The 17,569-nt window shown below is 45.8% G+C and overlaps 2 protein-coding genes across 2 annotated transcripts in view; one reads left to right on the top strand and one right to left on the bottom strand.

Annotated features, from left to right (window-relative positions):
- The window catches only part of MTOR (mechanistic target of rapamycin kinase), a 65,035-nt gene extending 54,323 nt beyond the window's left edge, over window positions 1-10,712 (bottom strand). Inside the window, exons 1-16 of the mRNA XM_084300429.1 lie at window positions 10,641-10,712; window positions 9,510-9,672; window positions 9,026-9,134; window positions 7,493-7,725; window positions 6,920-7,120; window positions 6,024-6,158; window positions 5,297-5,572; window positions 4,883-4,991; window positions 3,840-4,026; window positions 3,526-3,654; window positions 2,478-2,722; window positions 2,106-2,321; window positions 1,620-1,825; window positions 957-1,079; window positions 464-553; window positions 278-370 (exon numbers count right to left, since the gene is read on the bottom strand). Coding sequence (XP_084156555.1) covers window positions 278-370; window positions 464-553; window positions 957-1,079; window positions 1,620-1,825; window positions 2,106-2,321; window positions 2,478-2,722; window positions 3,526-3,654; window positions 3,840-4,026; window positions 4,883-4,991; window positions 5,297-5,572; window positions 6,024-6,158; window positions 6,920-7,120; window positions 7,493-7,725; window positions 9,026-9,134; window positions 9,510-9,629 — 2,472 coding nt within the window. The 5' untranslated portion in view covers window positions 9,630-9,672; window positions 10,641-10,712. The remainder of the gene's footprint in view (window positions 1-277; window positions 371-463; window positions 554-956; window positions 1,080-1,619; window positions 1,826-2,105; window positions 2,322-2,477; window positions 2,723-3,525; window positions 3,655-3,839; window positions 4,027-4,882; window positions 4,992-5,296; window positions 5,573-6,023; window positions 6,159-6,919; window positions 7,121-7,492; window positions 7,726-9,025; window positions 9,135-9,509; window positions 9,673-10,640) is intronic.
- Window positions 10,713-11,024: 312 nt separating this feature from the next.
- On the top strand, window positions 11,025-17,276 carry UBIAD1 (UbiA prenyltransferase domain containing 1). The gene is made up of 3 exons (XM_084300344.1): window positions 11,025-11,139; window positions 11,402-11,953; window positions 13,188-17,276. The coding sequence occupies exons 1-3, from the start codon at window positions 11,079-11,081 to the stop codon at window positions 13,673-13,675; spliced, it is 1,101 nt and encodes a 366-aa protein (XP_084156470.1). The 5' UTR covers window positions 11,025-11,078; the 3' UTR covers window positions 13,676-17,276.
- The last annotated feature ends 293 nt before the right edge of the window (window positions 17,277-17,569 follow it).

Genomic DNA, 17,569 nt, shown 5'->3' with positions numbered 1-17,569 from the left:
TGTCATGCTGCAATCCAGTCTGTAGTTTGAAAGCCTCTATAGCAAGTGTTTTTAATAAGTCATAGTAAGGAAAGTGATAATCAACAATTTATTAGACCAGGTGATTGATTTAATTGCCCTTACTCAGAGTTACAATTCAAACAGGCACCAAAAGCGAGTCTGAGTGTTCCAAAAATACCGCTTCACCTTTTTTTTCTTCTTTTCCTTCAAAAAGTTAATTTTGCAGCACTTCTCAAAAGAAGCACTGCAGTCCCTTATCAAATTGTCAAAAACTTACCTGTCTTTTAGCCAGCAAGGAGGAGTCCTGTAGCATATCCATAATTATAATGAAGAGTTCATCTACCCACTTCCTCATCTCCAGCCCGCTGACCTATTGAAAATGACAAAAAAAATTATTCATCTAGCACTGCCAGAAGCTTGACAACTGGCAAGCATGGTCAAGAGGTACCTGCAGTATCCCTACCTGTGCAAGTTCCCCAATGGTAGCTAGGACGTTGTTAATCACCCCTGGATTTGGATCTGGATCAGGATCTTTCAGTTTCACTATCAGTGCCTGGTAGGTGACAGAGGAACAGATTATAATATGTTGAGAAGACTTCTTGCTGTACATACAGTACCCAAAATGTTCTTTCCTTTTGTTTATGCCCCAAATCCCTCAGGGGCTGACCTTGCATCATGGCGATTACTTCAACAGTAAATGAAAACTTGGTTTTACATATGCTATGCAAATCCAGAATCAAGTTAGGCTGCACTGTCTATATGTTAGGCTATACATGCATTACTGTAGGCGACATCCACACCAATCTGATTTTCTATTGCTACAATGAAGCAGAACAGCAGCTTCCGACAAAGGCTGTGGGTCATGCATTCACTGGCTATATCATCTCACTCCAAAGCCATGAGAAAATGTGTGTCTGTGAGAGAGGCAGACAGAGAAGGATAGAGCCTCACTCTACCTTAAGGATAGGCTCCATATATGGACGAATGAGGCGTGGAGCGTTAGAAACCAGGTGACCCAGCATCCTGGCACTCTGCTCTTTAATCCTACCAACACCACTGTGTTCCAGCTCTGTTAGAATCTGTAAAAAAAAAAAAAAAAGACAACAGAAGCATAAGAAAGGGAAGATAAAAGGTAGGTAAAAACTCTTTGGATTTCCTTTTCTCCTGTCCAATGACAACAGAAGGAAAAAGCAATCTCAGCACTTGTAAATGGTGTTCTACATTTACACTCTGTCCAGTCAGTTATGTCTAAATGGAGCTAAAGTTAATCAACATTAACTGGAATTTATGGCTTCAGTACTGATCTACCTGGATGAAACAATACCATCCATTCACCTAAAAGCAGCACAGAACATTCTTCCTCAATACAGACTGAAAGCACTCCAGAAAGACTAATGTGGGTGAAACAGTGACTACTATCCTCTCCTCCTTAATACATCCCTAGAGCTTCAGTACATCTATCAAGAAGAAAGACTTGCTGAAACCTGCTAAGCTGAGTGATGAATATATCCACCCACTCCCCCCGCATTCACTACAGTTGGGTAGCCCAGTTCTTTAACACCATTTTAATCTCAATTACCAAATACTCCATTCTCACTGCAGCCATCCCTCTCCATTACCTGGATTAACATCTTGCGCAGGAAAGGCATGACAAAAGCAGGGTTCATGCTACTCAGGCGACCCACAGTACAGATGGCCAGCTCTCGGATTTCAAATACTTGATCATTCAGGGCCACAAAAAGAGCTTGCAAATTTTCCGCCTGGGCAAGGTGAGCATCAAATCGCTCATCCAGAGAAGCCAACACACAGAAGCGTATATCAGGGTCTGCAAGAACATATTTGTTTTATTTTTAAATGCCGTAAACTGTTCTTATTATTGCCCTTATTCACAACTGGCCTCAAACACTCTTCACAGCTTCAGAAATACGACGCGAGCTTCTCCAGCATAAGACACTACCTCAGTGTTTTACCCATGAAAAACATGCTAGTTTCTTAAGTTAATGTCAAATATGGTCAAGCTGTACCACCACCATTGTATCTTCACCTGCTCATGTGCAAAATGAACTTATGGTAGGAGAATCCTTTTCACTGAACCCCAAACTAACCTGGGTCTGTTATTCCAACCACAAGCAGTTTGCTGAGAACATCAGCCACAACCTGCACTGCTGTCTGACTGACCACATGGGCATGGCCACTGATCAAGTGGATAGAAGGCGTGAGCAAGCGAGAGCAAGTGCGGGCTGCTTCCATCCGGATCTCCTTGTGCTCGCTGTTCAGGAAGTGGTCTGCACAGTGCCGCACAAACTGAGTCAGCGAATGACCTAGAAAGAAGATGGGAATTTAATACAGGTTTACCCCTTGAATACTGGCCTTATTGGGAATAGGATTTTGAAGAGAATATTCTGAGTTATCCTGCTATTTGTGCTCCAGTGCAGTAATGTTTATTTCCCATACCCCCTGCTCCTCTGCTTTCTTACCTTCAAACTCAAAGCTGCCCAGTGTACGCAGGGCAAGGGTGATACTACCCACGTCACTGGCTTCTGGGATATTGGTGAGGCTGGGGGAGGCCAGCTGGTGAGCCAGGCCCTTTGGCATGCCTGGATGTCGCAGAGGCTTGTGCATTAGAACAAGGGAGAGCATTTTCAGCAGCCCATCCTGGATATCCTTCTTTAGCTGGGGGATCTGACGACTCAAGTCATACAGCACGGCTGTTAGAGCAGGGCTGAAGGTAAGATGCAGACAAAGTCATTAGAACAGAAACAGTAAGAGGTGCATATTTCACCTTTTTCTTTATGCCTTCTCTATCAGAAGATACTTGTGGGCATTCGCACATCGCACCAACACCTACAAGCAGAACAGAGGGGTCCTTGTATGAACTCAGGCATATGAACTGAGTTCTTGTATGAACTTGGTGAGCAAACCACTTGGACTGCAGCATATGTTACTACAAATTTAAGTGATTCCTTGTACTTGTGCTTTTTAGACACAAAACCAACTAAATTCAATTCCAGGTGGTAACATTAAACATCCACGTAGCACAGAGTTACTTAGATTTCTCCATACCCTCCCATATCGACATATTCACGACCTAGGAGATTTCCAATAGGAACTATCAGGCTGAACTCTGAAGGTGACAGAAGCTAGGTGCAAATATTCAGCATTCTCCTTCCCTGTCAATATGATACAGCAAGGATCTGCAGGCCTTCAGAGGCTTTCTAAATTTTTGCGGGTTGTTGCCAAATGTGTTTGAATGTAGGAAGTAACAGAGATTGCTTTTGAATTCATTAGTTTTTTTTTTTGTTTTTTTTTTTAAGACTACTTTATGCAGATACCAATGCTTTTAAGAAATTCAAAGGACATATGATGCTTAAAACATATTATTCTTCTGAAAGAGCAATCAATACAGACTACTTAAAAGCAATAATCTTCATTCTCAATCTGAACACTTTTAAGATCTCCTTCTGCATAGCCAACAATGCCATCCAGTGGCTGACAGAAAGACATGCGCCTGTGCCTTGTATTTACCTCAGGCCCACAGCCAGCATAGGTTCCAGAAGCTCTTTGATGTCCTGTTGGATACTTGGTCCCATGGCTCGTGCCAGCATACTAATACAGGTGAAGACTGTAGCATCAACCTGAACAGACTTCTGTCTCCTGAAAAGGGACCACACAGAAGTTAAGAGAAGTTGCTATTTTTTAAACACTTTCTCATCCTACTTGTGTTGTCCATCTTAACAAAAATACCTTTGATTTTAACATGGCAATCTCACTCCACATGATAAAAATTATACAAAACTGGTGTTTCAGTTTCTTCTCAAACCTAACCTTCAAATACTTACTTGTGGGCAAAGTCCTTTGGTGGAAGAGCTGCCTTTATGATTTCAAGAACTTTTGGCAGGTAAGCTTGAAACTCAGATCTCACAGCTACAGAAAGTAAACCCAAGGCCTGGAAGGCTGCTGTACGCTCCTTCTCCTTCTTCACACAGCTGAGAACATGGTTCATAGTGTCAGGAAGATACTGATCAGCTGCCACCAAGAGAGAACAAAACAGATATTGGAGGTCCTTTAGGTTTATGTAGTTGCATCAAATTCGCAATTAAGCCTTTACAAGTATAAAACCAGGGGAGAGCCACTGCAATATAAAATTTGCTGACACCAGCAGTGGCAAACACACTGCTATATGATAGCATTTCTAAAGCCCAGAAGGCTTTTTTTTTTTTTTTTAAATAAATTTCACCAAAATGAAAGAGTTACAAGAGAACATTGCAGCAGGTGATCCATGACACCTCCTACAGATTCTATACAGGAACAAGAAGCAAGCATCTTGTTATTCTAAATTTCCAATCAATCATTATAACAAAGACAACAGAAACTTTCTCCAACCTACTTGGATCAGTTTAATGACATGCCTCCAACTCAGATGTTCTTCTAAACTTGCTTGATAAATCAACTGAACTGCAGTAAAGCAGCAGCTATTTCCCATTTTACCTTGAGATTTCCTGGCAGATGTAACAGAAAGAGGAAAACAACTCTGCTGATAATATTAGGGCTATACGGATTGCAATCAAGAGAGCAGAATGCAACCATAAGTTTGAACTGAGAAAAGACAAAAATGAGGTTCTACTTCTTAGGGTACTGATTACAGAATTCAGAAAATAACTTTCAATCCATTCACTAAATCAGAGGAACATTTTGGCCTTAAAAAATAAACAAAGAAACACCTGCCCTTCCACCACTTGCATGGAGGAATTTATCTGCTCATCTTCCAAGCACAATGTTTCTACTGCTGCATCGCCTGCACAAACTCATCTGGACAAAAGAGAGCTGGCTAACTTCCAGTCCAATTTCAGCAACACTAACATCCAGCCATCTGTCTCCTCACCTGTGAATGCCGAAGGACGGAAAGCTGCCAACCGTGGTAGCAGATTGAGAACTGTCATCTGGATCAAAGAATTTTTGCTGGTTCTGCACTTGAGAACCCACTGGCACACCTGAAAGGACACAGATTGAGCTCTGAAGGATGGCTGTTGGTAGTAATGCATGACCATTTATTACCTGGGTGCCCGAAGGCATTCCACTGACATTTGGCTTCAGAACCTATCAGGAAGACAGATAATCAAGACTGCTTCCAAAGAAATTAAACCATTGCTCTAACAGACAGTGACGCAACCAGAATATCAGGTTTGATACCTCAGTTCAGTATTAGGCAGCATTGACCTCTGTATCCTTATTAGGCAGGCAATTATATGACAAGAACCAGTGTTGTGAATTTTGGTAGACAAGAATGAACACTTACCTGATCAAACTTCTCTTCCATTAGATCCCTGCAGCATCGACTTTCTACCAAGGTAGACTTTGCTGGCACAGGTGAGGTTGCGAAGCCCATGATTCCTTGGTGGGCACTGTACCCCAGCAGACCAGCCAAAGCGTTTGACTGAGAGGGCTGAAGAGACTGGAAGCTAGTGAAGGGAGTGATGTGGCGAGGTTTGGTACTAAAGCCCATCAGGTCTTTGCAGTACTTGTCATGCACAAGCTGCTGCTGAGTGATCTCCTCCATCTCCTCTCTAAGGCGCTAGACAAAGTAGAAAAGCATGTTTGGTAGCCGGTTAAAAGATGCCCAATCTAGTGCTACCTACGTTTCCTGAGCAGCATCCTTTACCACTGATATCCAAATGGCTGGAAAACAGCAACTAAGCAAAATTCAGCAAAAATATTTCGGTATCTGATATGAAACAAGAGAAACTGCATTCTGTATAATTCTTTTACATTTTAATTAATTCAATTAATAACACTTTCCATCAGAGCTTGACACCTATGCAGCCAAAACATGCTGCTGTTATTTCCCCAACACCCCTCAATTTAAAATAATCAATACTCTGAGTCCACGTTCAGATAACTTTTCAGCCCAACAACCCCATTTCAAACACAGAGGATTATTTCCACAGATCACTGAGCTGCTACCAACTGTTAATCAATAAATTGGCAGCCAAAAGCCGTAATCCTCCTCTTGTTAATTTGCTCACCTCTCCCTCCATACTGCTGATTCTCACTAGCTCATTGAGGATCAATAAGGCACCATGGATTCGGTCATCACGGTTCATTCCTTTCTCCTTGGCCAAAGTCTCATCAAAACCCTTCTCAGCCTCTTCGTATGTATGCTTGGGGAAAGAAAAAAAAAAAGAAAAAGCTCAATGACCATAACAGAAGCAAAGCCTGTGAAAATGGAGTAATATTGCCAGTCAAGAGTTACTGACATCCTGTAATTTTCCAATAGCCACAAACCTCAACTGAACAAGAGGAGAATATAATACCACAAAATTAAGAATCACATGGAAGTTGTGGACTCTGCAACAGAGTATGTTTAACAGCATTAATCAAACAGCCAGCTAAGCCATGGTACAAATTTCATCAATATCTGTGTTGCTTACTTGACCATGAGGAATCAAAGTTCACAACATCTGCCTGCACTTTTCAAACCTTAATTGATATTATGAAGCTTGAATCCATGTGGCAATGGCAGCAAAGCTGAAGATCAGGCAGGAGAATCTTTGCCTAATACAGTCAGTTTTACTAGCGTAGAAAAAACTTATCTGCTAGTAAGAGAAGATGACAATACATGGAAGACTGTGCGCCTGTAAAACTAGGTCAGACTCGAGAGCATAAGATGAGCTGCAGATAAAGCAATGGGCTCTTGATAAAATTAATTTTCCTGCTTGCTTTTAGAGTGGGCTAAGGGAACTACTCATTTTGTAATCCATTATGTTTCCAACCTTTTCCAGGGGAGGCAGTTTTCTGCTGATAAAGCAGATGTTTTGACACAAGTGAAGCAGGTTCTTAGCTTAACTTTCATAGAAACTGGCACTTGATCATTTCCATTGCATTATGAAGAAGCTGTTTCACAATAAAGTTATTTTCTTACTCTGTACCACTGAGGCTTCTGCATCTCTTTTGGTTCCCGTTGAGTGGTGAGAATAAGGCAGGCTCTTAAGGCAGAAACAGCTCCCTCTCGAATGGCCTGTTTGGGATCCCACACAGCCACAAAAATGTTGTCAAAGAATGGCTGCACTTGCTGGAAGAAGAAGGTAGGCACGCTGATTGCCAGCTCACGCAGGACAAGAACCTGGAGGTGGGGAGAGAAACAGTAACAATCTGTGAGGATGAACATCCACGGACAAAACTCATTTTCTAGAACGTAGCAACGTTTATTTCAACTGTTAATGTCTGTGAGCCTGAGCTGTATCCAGCTCTGTACTTTTACAGTTCATAGGGCAATGGTGTCTCATGTAGTCAATGGGCATTTCTAAGGTAGCAGTGATGAAGAAGCACTGTATCTGCTACAAGAACGTCACAGATCCTTCGACCTGGACTGGCAGCCACTCTGTTTCCCAATCAGAGGTTTTCCCCAGCTTTCCAAGCTCACTTCCTACCACTGTTAACCAAGCTTAACCACCCCGTTCCACAACAGGTGATGACAACAAGAAGGATGACTTACAGCTGCATGTCTTCGACCTTCATTCCTGTCAGCCCCCAGCCACTCCAGAGCTCGCTTCACCTCAAACTCCACGTACTCGGCTGTGAAGGTGTCACCAGCCATCGCGAGCCGCCCGATAGCCTTGGAGGCCATCTCCATTACAACAGGGTCATTGGATGGTAAAAGGTTCCTCAGGTAGTTTGCAAACCTGCCAATACGGGTGGCGTTACCTCCTTCAACACCGATAAGGCTTGCTGTAGAGAAAGGGACAAGTGCTGTAGGTTGTCCACAAGAATCAGTGGAGCAGACAGTAGGTAATCCCTGATTGAGAGTTAGTATTCTCTATTCATTCCTTAAAGATTCCCATTAACTCTTCCTAAACTGCAAATCCACAGGAAAAAAAAATAAATCAAGTAATAAGAGAAGGTCACCGTTCTTTTGAGACTGAACTTGTTAAGCGGACAGGAAAATGCTTCAAGTAGCTTCATAGATTTTCCCCATTTTTAGTTTAAGAAAAAAAAAGTCCACCCTGGGACCACAGACCCATTCCCAAATGAAAGGCATCCATCCACATGCAACTACCATGGCTGGTCCACCTCAGTAGAGAAGTCAAAGACTGAATGGACCGAGGAAATTGCTCTCCTCCATCAACCTTGGAGGTGGTCTCTCCAGGCCAGGGTGGAGACACGCTGGCAGGGGGCAGTGCGGCAGAAGCTTGCACTGCCAGTGCCTGGGTTGTACCTGCTCTGTAGATAAAGAGGCCATCAGTGTCCAGGGTTGTCAAGCCGGCACCTTTCAACAGCACTAAATTCACAGAAACAATTTTAAAGTGATACTGTCAGCTTAAAAGCAGATGTCAACAAAGATTTCTCTACCTAAGGGGCTTCCGCTGTCTTCAAACACGTTGGGATTGGATGATTATGTCTGTGAACCTAACCCATAGGCAACTCCTATTTGGTTGTTAAAGTAACTGCCACAAAACAAGCTACTTGCTCAGAAAACAGGTATTTATCCAAGCTAATTTCCATAAGAGTCAAAACACAGGCAGCTCTGCCACATCACAGCAAAAGCACAACCAGAGCAATTGACAGAGCAGCTGATGAGAGTCAAAGCAAAGCCATGTGAGCCCCTCCCAGGGATGGGAGCTGCTGTTGTTGAAGCAGGTAAATTTAAACAAGAATCCATCTACTCAGGCATAAAAGAGTTCAGAAAGTCAGCCCACTGTGATGCATATAAAATAAAGAGCACAAACTGTTCTCAGTTGAGCTCGAGAACAGAATTTTCACGTGATCAGCACTTGCATTTGATGCTTGACTCCCAGAAGAGCTCGGTGCCCATTAAGCACCAGGTTTTCATCCACTCTCAGCACTCAGCAGCTCCCATGCTGACACTTACAGACAGATTTCAGAGCCCAGCAACAAGCACGCACCCAGCTTACTGAGCAGTCAGACGTAACACCCTGCTTACGAAAGTTCATTGCTTTGGAAAATCTGTCCCAAGAGAGGAGGCACATGAAGAGAAAACTCACCAAAGGCATACAGTACTTTTACTTACCAATAGCCAAAATGCCGCCCTTCCTTTCATTTGCATCAGAGCTAGAGACCAGCTCAAATATGTGATGGTTCAGCTGATCATAAAACCTGGTAGACTCCTCCTGGCTCATCTGTAGAAGAAAAAATCCACATCAGCTCAAAGCATTCTGTCCCTCCTTGCCAGCCCCAAAACCTCCATAAAGACAATGCTTCCTAGGTTACTTAAATGGTTGATTTAATTTCCTTGTATACATCACAAACACAAATGAGTTTCTCTTCTTTGTGCCCTAGAGCCACTGAGTTTATTTATTCTGGTGCTTGACCACCCAGTCCGTGTCACCAGCTTGCTCACCTCTTCTAAATGCTGGGGCACAGGAGAGCTCTGTGCTACTCCCCACCTCCTTTTTAAGGCCAGTTTCCGTATTCCAAAATGTCCATTCCCAAAGCACCCAGCCAGTGCCCTATACTCATCCGACAGATGATGAGAAATTATTTGCAGCACTCACTTCGCGGAGCTCCATGGTGACATAATGCTGCAGGTCCTTGGCAGCTTTCGCCCTCGTCTCTTCACTGCGACTCTTCAAGCCATTGGCAAATTGTTGGAGAATGGATACAGTGCCCGACATGATGGTGTTACGCTGGGGCTCGGGGCATCAAGTCCTGTAAATTCTTCACAGACACATTTTGTGTTACTGCTTTTAGTTACCGAAATCTCTGGACTTCTTAACTCCAAAATACATAACCCATTGCATGAAGGATGCTGTCCCAGAAAAGCATGAAATCGTACAAGTAACGACTAGCTTCCTGAGGCACTACAGCCCTGTGATAAGACCTTATCATTGCATAAGGCTGTGACACTCCCCCCCAGCCCTTTTGCTCCTTAGTTCCTTAAACACCACAAGATGCTGCAGTGGGTAAGGTGCCTGACCCACAGCGCTCTAACTCCAAGCCAAGGGTCACACAACAGCTGAACACAAACCAGGGTAAAATTAAGTTTTGCATAGTAAGTAGGCACAACCACTCCCACGAGGATGCCGTTACCCTACCTGACTCCTGCACCACCATTTCCACCCAAGCTCCTCCACAACAACCCCGCTGCTCTGCCCGCACAGGGAGGCCCCAGCCACGGCCTGACAAGCGCTGCATTCCCCAGGAGATATTTAGAGAGGGGCAGCCTACTTATAGCAACACCAGTCACTGCGCCGGGATGCTCGCTGTCGCACCGCTCACCCCAACTTCCTCACGAGTGCTTCTTCAGGCAAAAAACCATTTGAAAGCTTTGAGCCCCCCGGTTTGCAGCTTACACAAACGCCAGCTTGACAGCAGGGCCCCAAAACCTCACCCCCTTCCCCAGATCCCCCCGGGGCGGCCATAAAACCCCTCAGGGCGAGGCGGCCTCGGGGCTGGGAGCTCGGAGAGGCTCCTGAGGGGAGGCAGCGAGCGGCCGCCGCCCCCCCGGGGGGCTCCGTCCCTCACTGAGGGCCGAGCCGGAGGGGGTCGGCAGCGGGAACGGGGAGGCTGAGGGGGAGGCTGAGGGGGAGGCTGGGCGCTGACAGGGCGCGGGGAGCCGGCGCGGCGGGCGCTGAGGGGACGGGGAAGGGGAAGCGCCTGAGGGGAGGCTCCGCAGCCGCACTCACCGCCTCCGCCCCGGCCGCCGCCACCGCCGCCGCTCCGGGCCCCTGCGTCCTCCCCTCCCCCGCAGCCGTCGGCCCGCCGGGTCGCTGCCGGCCAATGGGCTCGCGGGAAGGGTTTGATAGGCACCGCCTCTGTCCAATAGAGGCGGAGAAAAGGGAAGAGACGCCCGCCCCTCAGCCCCGCCGCTCCGCCCGAGGAACCGCAAGGAGAGCCCGTCAACGCCCGGCCAATCGCGAGGCCGGCTGGCTGTAACTGGCGGCGCGTCCGGCCAATAGAAAGGCCGGCCGCGAGGGGCTGGTGAGGCGGAGGCCCGCCCTCCCCGCGCGCCGGCTGGCGGGTGCCCTCCGCTGCCGCCCCTGCGCTTTGTGCGCACGCGCCGAGACTGAGGCGCGGTGTGGGGCCGCGCCCGCTGTGCGCCGCTCAAATGCGTCCGGGCGCCCATGACGGGCCCAAGGGCAGCCGGGGCCGCGCCCGGCGGAGAGGCCTTCGCCTACCGTAACGGCACGTGGGGCGCGGCGGGGACGGGCTCCTCGTCAGCGGAGCCTTGGGGGCGTTTCACGGGCCCAGCGCGGGGACAGGAGCCTGAGGCGGAACCCCCCGCGCGGGGCTGTGGCGGTGACGGGGCAGCGGCGGCCGTTGGGGCGCGAGCGGGTCAGGGCTCCCTGACCCCCCTCAGGCGCCTCCCGACCCCCTCAGAGCCCCACAGGGCCGTCCCCTTTCCCCTTCTGTTCTCCTCCCCTCACAGCCCTTCTCCTCCTTCCAGGTGCCGCAGCTGTGAGGCGAGGCGTCGAGGAGAGCATGGGGCCGGTGCAGCCGGAGGTCAGCATCAGCGCCGAGAGCCCCCGGGGTGGTGAGAGGAACGAGGCCAACGCCGTGCTGGCGGGGGCAGAGCGCGGCCCTCCCGGTACCTGGAGGCAGAAGTGCAAGGCCTACGTGCTGGCACTGAGGCCCTGGAGCTTCAGTGCTTCCCTCACGCCTGTGGCCCTCGGTAGCGCGCTGGCGTACCGGGCTGAGGGAGCGCTGGATCCGCGGCTGCTCCTGGGAAGCGCCGTGACTGTCCTGGCCGTGCACGGAGCTGGCAACTTGGTGAACACCTACTATGACTTCTCCAAAGGCATCGATCACAAGAAGAGCGATGACAGGACTTTGGTGGACCAGATTTTGGAGCCGCAGGATGTAGTCCGGTTCGGGGTCTTTCTTTACACAGTGGGCTGTATCTGTGCTGCGGGGCTCTATGCTGTCTCAACGCTGAAGCTGGAGCACCTGGCCCTGATTTACTTTGGGGGACTTTCCAGTTCCTTCCTTTACACTGGAGGTAAGTGCTGAATCCTGTTTGTGTTGAGCCTGAATGTGAATGTGTTGTGGTTTATCCTGGCTGGCAGCTAAACACCACACAGCCGTTTGCTCACCCTCCCTCTCTGGGATGGGGGAGAGGAATGGGAAAGTGAAGCCTGTGAGGTGAGGTAAAGACAGTTTATTAAGACAGGAAAATAATAATAACAATAATAACGATGATAATAGTACTACTAATAATAATGAGTACAAAGCAAGTGATGCACAATGCGGTTGCTCACCACCTGCTGACCGATGCCCAGCCTAACCCTGAGCAGCCCAGCCCCCCCAACCCCAGCTAGCCACCCCGATATATTGTTTAGCACAACGTCAGATGGTATGGAATACCCACTTTGGCTAGTTTGGGTCAGCTGCTCTGGGTTTGTCCCCTCCCAGCTCTTACTGCACCCCCAGCCTGCCCGTTGGCAGGACAGAATGAGAAGCTGAAACGTCCTTGGCTTGGTGTAAGCACTGCTCTGCAACAATTAAAACATCGGGGTGTTATCAGCACTCTTCTCATCCTAAGCCAAAACACAGCATTCTACCAGCTACTAGGAGGAAAACTAACTCTGTCCTAACTGAAACCAGGACAGAATGAGCTGACCTGTCAGAGGGCTTCTGGAAGACCCAAATGGTCTAGTTAACTGCCATAAAAAGTATTTGATTTTATTTCTTAGATCACTGGTCCATTAACTGCTGTTCTTTCCCACTGACTGCTGTGGGAATGGATGCACTAAGTTCTTCAGTTGGACTGTAGCAACGAGGCATTATTTACGTATGGCTTTAGGTGTTCTTCAGAACTGTCACTGAAACTTCTTGTGATGCATTTTTCTCATTCCTGAGCTGTATAGCTCACTGCAGATGTTCTTTTCCACTGGTGGAATGTTTTGATTTGGAATGTTGATATTCTTTAGATGGAGTTTCATTGAGAATGTAGAACAGCATGTGTTTCTTTTGAGTAAGAAGACCCTGTTCTTAGTGTTTTCCTGGGTTGGGTAGGTACAAACATGAGTCTGGAGAAATTAACAAGTTACATTTCCTTTATTTTTTTTGGCTTTAAAAAAAAAAAAAAAAAGGAAAGAAGCTTCTCAGCCACAGCTACATATGTGCTGGTTGATTTCCAGTATTTCTGTGGGGAGGGCTGATCTGTTGTAATCCATTCTCTTCTGCCACTTGAGTTGTTTGATGCTTCATTTTATGCTTGTGTTTTGCCACAGGAATTGGATTTAAATATGTTGCACTTGGAGACGTGGTGATCCTGATCACCTTTGGGCCCCTGGCCGTCATGTTTGCCCATGCTGTGCAGGTTGGTTATCTGTCTGTCTTGCCACTGCTCTATGCTGTCCCACTAGCGCTCAGCACTGAGGCCATCCTGCACAGCAACAACACCCGAGATATGGAATCTGACCGGCAGGCGGGTATTGTCACCTTGGCTATCCTCATCGGCCCTACGTTCTCCTATATTCTCTACACCATGCTGCTCTTCTTACCCTACCTGATTTTCTGTGTGTTGGCCACACGCTACACCATCAGCATGGCCTTGCCACTACTCACCATCCCGATGGCATTTTCACTGGAGAGGCAATTTCGGAGCCGAAGCTTCAACAAAATTCCTCAGCGGACAGCCAAGCTCAATCTCCTTTTGGGGCTTTTCTATGTTTTTGGTATCACACTAGCACCGCCTGGTGCCCTGCCCAAACTGTAACAGAGCTGTGGAGTCAGGCCTCACAATGCAGTATTAATGCCAATTAACAGGGGATGATGCGGGTAGCTGACCTCTTACGGACAGTGGGAAGAACAGACTGTTTTGAGCTGTTGATTGTACGTGACTTCCATCACTTCTGGTCTTGGTTAGCTTGTACAAAAGACTTTAGAGAAGCCCCCTGTCAGTTCCTTGGAAAAGGGGAACTGCACGGCTCTGCTTCAGGAGTAGCAATGTGACCTGAGTACAAAAAAGAGTTTGAAGAAGGCCACCCTTCTGCCACTGGATGTTGAGTGTTGTTTTTTTTCCTGTTAATGAAGTAAGATTGAGTCTCATGTAAACTGTCCTTTCCTTTCGCAAGCGTGGCGATTGCCGTTATCACTCCGTACCATGGTCAAGGAGTCCAGTGGCTCCTGCGTGGTAAACAGAAAACACTGCCAAATGTTTGTTTAGCATCATAACGATGTAGGTGCTATTACTTCACTCCCGTGTGAGCGTAATTCATCTTCATCAGTTGTATGTTTTAATTTTTGCTGTTTTTCTTTTCCTAGCCAAATTTTGAGGTTTTTCTTTCCAAGCCCCTTGAAAAGTACTAGATACTGATTCATTCACTGTTGTCTCTGCTTGGTTCTTATAGCCTAGAAAATTCAAAATTACGCATTTCTGTGGTGTGTTGGTGCTAAAATGGAGCACAACTAGTCCACTGCACAAGCTTTAAGCCAAAACCAGTGAATTTATATTCTGCCATAAAAGCTAAACCTGTAAATGCAAACCATGCAACTGAATAGCCCTCAGTGTGCAGAAAAACAGTTTCCAGTTCTGTATTTGCTTAGAATTAACTGAAAGGACAACCTTCTGTTCAAGGGGAGCTGATGGACAGGGTGCCAAAATTCTGTTTGGACAGGGATTAGTGGAGTGGGAGAACAGATTAAAAAAATGTATCTTTTTGATGGCCATTCTCTCCTTAGTCAGGGACCTGTAGTATTATAATCAAATGTCCTAATGCAAGACCTAGAAGAAGCCCATGTGGCAGCAAAGGAGAAAGATACAGGGTTTGTGAAACTTACTTCATTTGCTCTGCATACAAATTAGAACTGGGAACAGGAAGAAGTCATCTTTGGTAGCGGACTTTTTCTAAGGGAGTCCAATTTTTTGCATGACTGAATCACACTTAAATATTAAGATCTTTGAAGTGAGGTTCCCCACCTCTTTTCCTCCACCTGCACCTCACAGTGTTTTATTTTCTTCTGCAGCTGTCACCCATTGATACTTATTTGGCCATTTGGAGAACTGCTTGTTTAAATAAATATGGAGCAGTACAAAAAAACAAACCATGCCAAACACAACTGGGAAAAATCCAGTGACTTTCAGTGCAAAGATAAATTTGTTCCATTCTGTGTTACTTAGTGGCAACTGAATTCTCTTCTGTGTTGAAGGAGAAGTCTTTATTTCCTGTATGTAGGGTTTTGGTGAGATATGTGTTTACAGGAGTTGTGAAGAGCTTCCCAGGAGCTGATACTGGTGTTGCACTAGCGCTGTTAGTGCCTGGAGCACAGCTTTGCTTTTGAACCAAGTAGGAGCGTGCTAACCACCCTATCAAGGGCTGTTAAACATGAGCAATAAACTTAGCATCGTCCATCTGTCCTAGGTAAGTTACACATCTGAGAGTACTGAGTATTGTGGGAGGGCAGTGTGCTGCTAGTGGTGAAGCTGAGTTAATGATGCCAAGTTACATAGTATTGATGGTTAAATGACTTCTTATGGCTTTGTGCTATCCAGCTGTTGATCTCCTCCTTTATAGCTGAGCTGTAGACAATGAGGAGCATTCCTTGCCCACAAGTTTTTACAAGCTACCGGTTTGTTTTTTAATAAAATTGGGCAAGTGATCTTTCTAATCTGACTAGGCCCAAGATGAGAAAAGATGGGCTTCAACAACTGTCTGCTGCTTCCTACAGCAAAACACTTATTCAGATTAGAAACATGAGAAAAAGCAAAATTTCAGCTCAGGTAGATGTAAGCAGATATCCAGAAGCTTTCGAAAACTTCTTTGAATACAGACATACACAACACTGTATCTACTCTTGTTTTGCTTTTTTTTGTGTACCTACATAATAAAGAAGAGCCTGGCTCTGAGACCCACTTCACATTTTGCAAAGTAAAAGCATTTCTAGAGTTGTGGACTGAGCCTGTGAATCTGTTAATCTTAAACTCATAGATAGATGGGTTTATTAAATTAATCTCAGCATGGCTTTGTTGTTACCCTTTGTAGCAGCTGTGTGCTTTATTTTATGATAGTTTGTTTTTATATAGCTATCAGTTTAACAGAAAAGTTATTTTTTTCCTATGCAAGTAGAGTATTTGAGCTAAATTCGTTAAATTAACTAAGACATGGGTCATATGTCCAATAACTGTGATTGAACTGGTGGAGAGAAAGATCTAGAAAATGATTGTTGCTGGAGTAATGTGTGCAATTGTAGTTGTGTCTAGGCTGTGCAGGGTGTCTGCTGCTGGAGGACCAGTGCTTCTTGTTACAGAGATGAAGGAAGAGCTCACTATTGTGTGTGTGTTTATAGAACACTTTTCAGGGAGGGGAGTTTCAGAGCAATTTAGTAGTAAGAAGGAGACTAAAATCAGTCTAAAATGCTTTTGCTTCCTAGCATGTGCTGGTTGCCTACAATTCCCTGACTGTGAAGGTGTCATTCCAGGTTCTTGGGGATACTGATAATGCATCACACTTTCTTCACCATGCCTTTGAGGAAGTCATTTCACTTTGTGTACCAGAAAACAACTAATTTTTGCCTACCTCACAGGGATGCTGAGCCGACATCACTGTCATAGCTTTGAAAGCAAAAAGTGCTTTATCTCTGCTTTCCAAAAGTATTATATGCTAGTATTAAGAAGAGGTTTGGGTATGAACTAACCTAACAGGTGACTTAACTGATGTAAGTAGACCAAAATAATCTCCACACAGACATTGAGTAGTAAGAGAGGCTCCTTTACTGGTTTCTTTTGTGATCAGGATGCTGGCTCTCTTTCCAAATCTTTCTCCTCCCTGTCCCATGCTACCTTCCCTGAATATAAACCTTTTAAACTTCTTACAGGTCTCTCCTGATGAGCTGTGTTGCGATGTGATGCATCTACACTGGTAGATGAGCAGATCTGGGGCCCACCTGTAAACGTGTCCTAAAGCACCTTCTGGCCTTTCTTCTTATCCAATAGAACGTCTGAATGTTACTGTTAACTATGCTGTGTTAAATTATGTTATATTATTCTGGTTTTGCACATATATTAGTGAATTCTCCTGGAACGAGGAGGGTCTTTGTCTGCAGTGGTTGTAGTTTAAGTACATGAAAGCTCATACCCTTTTTGTGTGGAAGAATCCTTTCATGAATCACAGTCCTGTCCTTTCATATCATCGGGTACAAAGTTCAGTAGCAGTGATCACCGTACATTAATGGCAGACATCAGAGTAGTGGAAATGTTTTCATCAACGAGCAGAATTTCATTTGATGCAGTTCTCTGTACCACATACTGTTCAGCATTTGTAAGGTGGTTTCAGCTGAACTTTTAATCTTTTTAATAAAGATGGACTTTTTCATCCTCACCTGTGTGAGCTGCCGTTCTTCCAGTGCCATGGTCTCTGCTCTTGGCTCGCGGTGGTTTTATTTGCTCTGTAGGACTGTGGCTGCATAATGCCTCCCCTTGTGTGTCATAAAGCCTAAAGCACGGTTTGAAATTTTACTGCCTTGGTTACTGGTGCAATTGGCTATACAAATTCATGCCCAATTAGCTTAAGGAGGCTGTTATTTGTCTTATGTGCTTTCTGGCTTTCTTCATATGTGGTTAAAGTAGTTTGACCAGTATAGAGAGACCTGAGGGTGTAACTGAAACCACTTG

The sequence above is a fragment of the Netta rufina genome (genome assembly GCF_964035555.1).
Source record: "Netta rufina genome assembly, chromosome: 22".
Taxonomy (NCBI): domain Eukaryota; kingdom Metazoa; phylum Chordata; class Aves; order Anseriformes; family Anatidae; genus Netta; species Netta rufina.
This window is presented reverse-complemented; position numbering and strand designations above follow the sequence as displayed.